The sequence below is a fragment of the Nanorana parkeri genome, unplaced genomic scaffold (genome assembly GCF_000935625.1).
Source record: "Nanorana parkeri isolate BGI_ZX_2015 unplaced genomic scaffold, ASM93562v1 scaffold2733, whole genome shotgun sequence".
Taxonomy (NCBI): Eukaryota; Metazoa; Chordata; class Amphibia; order Anura; family Dicroglossidae; genus Nanorana; species Nanorana parkeri.
Window position 1 is genome coordinate 1,448 of NW_017309001.1, and position 3,505 is coordinate 4,952.

The 3,505-nt window shown below is 60.4% G+C and overlaps 1 protein-coding gene across 1 annotated transcript in view; it reads right to left on the reverse strand.

Moving 5' to 3' along the window:
* Positions 1-3,505, reverse strand: part of CAPZB (capping actin protein of muscle Z-line beta subunit) — a 38,381-nt gene that overhangs the window by 1,031 nt on the left and 33,845 nt on the right. Inside the window, exons 5-9 of the mRNA XM_018574091.1 lie at positions 2,719-2,835; positions 1,662-1,817; positions 1,222-1,338; positions 1,066-1,134; positions 421-503 (exon numbers count right to left, since the gene is read on the reverse strand). Coding sequence (XP_018429593.1) covers positions 421-503; positions 1,066-1,134; positions 1,222-1,338; positions 1,662-1,817; positions 2,719-2,835 — 542 coding nt within the window. The remainder of the gene's footprint in view (positions 1-420; positions 504-1,065; positions 1,135-1,221; positions 1,339-1,661; positions 1,818-2,718; positions 2,836-3,505) is intronic.

A 3,505-nucleotide genomic window follows, 5' to 3' on the forward strand; every position in this document is an offset into this window, starting at 1 on the left:
TCGGGACAGATGGAAGAGAACCTGTCAGGACCGGGTAGTTGGGGCTGGAGGCGGTCCTGGAGGTGGGTCCGGTTTGCCAATGTCGGATGTAACACTTCCAGGAGGAAGCCGTCCTGACAGGTGAACCCCCAACCCTTCCCTCATGGGGGAGGCGGAGCACCGGTCGGGTTTAGGATTGGCTGACTCCCCCCCCGGGGAAGATTTCCTTCACTTGGACTCTCCTCCGGAAGAACCGTGTTGGTACTTTAAGGAAAGCCAGTCCAATCTCAGACCCAACAGAACCCGGGGCCACAGGACACCATAGACAGGAAACCATTCTCCATGTGGTGACCCGGCTCCTGAGATCTGTCCAGCTCTGGGGGGACAGAGGGAAGAGATTGGGGGTCCCCGGACTTTGGGCGCAGGAAGTGCCGACGTTACCTCAGGCCGTTGACTATGTCCTTGGTTTTCCCAAAGTAGATCTCGTTCAGGGTGCTTCGGATTTTGTTCTCCATGTCCTGGAAAAAAAGAATGAATATGAAGATGGGACGGGGCCCATAGGGAGGACGTGACCGGGGGGCCCCATAGGGAGGACGTGACCGGGGGGCCCCATAGGGAGGACGTGACCGGGGGGCCCCATAGGGAGGACGTGACCGGGGGGCCCCATAGGGAGGACGTGACCGGGGGGCCCCATAGGGAGGACGTGACCGGGGGGCCCCATAGGGAGGACGTGACCGGGGGGCCCCATAGGGAGGACGTGACCGGGGGGCCCCATAGGGAGGACGTGACCGGGGGGCCCCATAGGGAGGACGTGACCGGGGGGCCCCATAGGGAGGACGTGACCGGGGGGCCCCATAGGGAGGACGTGACCGGGGGGCCCCATAGGGAGGACGTGACCGGGGGGCCCCATAGGGAGGACGTGACCGGGGGGCCCCATAGGGAGGACGTGACCGGGGGGCCCCATAGGGAGGACGTGACCGGGGGGCCCCATAGGGAGGACGTGACCGGGGGGCCCCATAGGGAGGACGTGACCGGGGGGCCCCATAGGGAGGACGTGACCGGGGGGCCCCATAGGGAGGACGTGACCGGGGGGCCCCATAGGGAGGACGTGACCGGGGGGCCCCATAGGGAGATCACAGTTTCATCCTTCTCCATCTGGAAGTGAGAAGATTTCGGGTTGAGGTCAGAAGGTTACGGCAGACGGGAAGGGGGCGGAGACGGGGGACACGAGGACGGACCTACCTGCCGGGTAAGACTTCCTCCGAGGTTCATGGTGCCAGACCCGGTCTTGTTGGTCTGCAGCCACAGCATCACAGTAGAGGTCAGTTTGTAATGGGCGGTGCGGCCGCTCGACTTCTCCTGTAACCGGGAAGACACTTGTGAGTGGAACGGGAAGGTGCGCGACGAAGTAAAACGTAATCCCCGAGCTGAGGCGACCTCCGCTGCGGTCCAATAGGAACCACAGAAGACCTAGTGCACTTAGTAATCAGCACTTGGGTCAGACACGCCCCTAACCATTCAATGCAGTACTGGGAGGACACTTGTGATGCTGAGGAGGTGTGGCTGTGATAAGGGGTGTGGTCATCACTCAGCTCCGCCAGCACAGAGCATTGGAGGGGGAAGGGCAGGAGACTGGCAGTCTATGACATATTCAGCCTGTGGCCCGGCGGAGCCGCCGTTACCTGCACTTCCACCACGTGGATGGAGTCCCAGCAGCCTTTGATCTTCTTGGAGCCATCCCCGGCTTTCTTGATGAGGATCACCCCGGCGAATCCGTGGTCCAGATCCCAGAGGTACACGGAGGACACGCCCCCTTCGAAATACCTGCGGAGGAGACAAAGTCATGTGATCTCTCCCAAAAGGCCGCGGCGCATATCGCAACCCGATCCCGATGACACGGCAATGCTAGCGCGCCCTCCTGTGTTGTCCCCCAAATCACTCTGCGGCACCCCCAAAAGTTTCAGAACCCGGGAAAGGTCGTATGCAAATACTGACTTTGCTGCAAGTCAGAGCTCAAACCCCGCCCCCCTGCGATGCAACCCAACTGCCAGTTAAAGCAGAACTCCGGCCACAACTTAGGATAAGGTTAGTCTGTCCCCCATCGGGGAGGTTCTGGTGACCACCGGGACAGGAAGTGAGGTGAAGCCCCAAATTTCGTGGCCGTTGGCTGTGTTTTCAGTGTCTATAAAATGACAGGTTCTCTTTATTGTCCCCGGGCTCCCCTTTGCTGCCTGAGGGGCCGGTGTGGAGTTACTTGGAGGCAACAACAAAAATCTTAAGGGGTCCCTGAAGTGCGGGGCGCGGACAGTCCGCCTCCTCCTCTGTCTGCATGACGCAGCGCACACAGCGTGACGGAGGGCCCGCAGGAATGCTGGGAATTGTAGTTCCTATATACTGCACCCCACACTGACCTCACTAGGGGACTGACCTCACTAGGGGCCTGCAGGCATGCTGGGAATTGTAGTTCCTCTATACTGCACCCCACACTGACCTCACTAGGGGCCCGCAGGCATGCTGGGAATTGTAGTTCCTATACACTGCACCCCACACTGACCTCACTAGGGGCCCGCAGGCATGCTGGGAATTGTAGTTCCTCTATACTGCACCCCACACTGACCTCACTAAGGGCCCGCAGGCATGCTGGGAATTGTAGTTCCTCTATACTGCACCCCACACTGACCTCACTAGGGGCCCTCAGGCATGCTGGGAATTGTAGTTCCTCTATACTGCACCCCTCACATTCGCCCCAATACCCTCCTGGAAACATCTGTGCGGCCCCAGAACTCCCTCTGAACGCCGCAGCGCTTGCAGTGACCTCTCCGCCCGCGGGGACGCCGTTCGGCCGCTTTGAAGCGTCTGTTGGGGAAGATTCTGGAAATAGTCATGTGACCGGCGGCAGAGGAAACATTCCATCACCGTGACAAATAAACGGGCCGGCCCATGATGAGGTCAGTCCTCCGGTTCTGGGCTGACCCGAGGCTCCGGAGGGCCAAACGCTGGGAGCGCTCTCAGGGTGATCCTTACAGTGAAGCTGTGCCGAGTCCATGGGGGGACATGTCTACCTGGATGCACCCCCCAACCCCCCCTAAAGGACGGCGCTCAGTGGCCGCCGAATACTTGGCACGGCGCGAGATGGCAGCGGGCCCCTGCTAACAGGTAGCGGGGGAGGAAGGAGGTATCGGGTTCTATGCAGGCGGCACAGGTGCGCCGTTCTCCCAGCCAATGTACCGGACGGTGAGCCCGCACCACGCCCGGCAAACATCTGCACATTACAGGGATGTAAGAGGGGTGGAGGATGCGCTGTCCTCAGATCACACCGCGCCGCGCACAGGGGACTGCGCGCACACTGCACGTGTACAGGCATGGGATGTGCACCCCCCTCCCCCCCCAATCAGGGAGGGATCTTCTGAAGAGGACATTGTTGTCCAGGAGGAATCCAAATCAAGAACATCATTATATGTCTATCTTTATCTCTAGGGCCCCATCCCTCCAGCTGCGCTGTAACAAATCCCACCTTGCCTGTAAC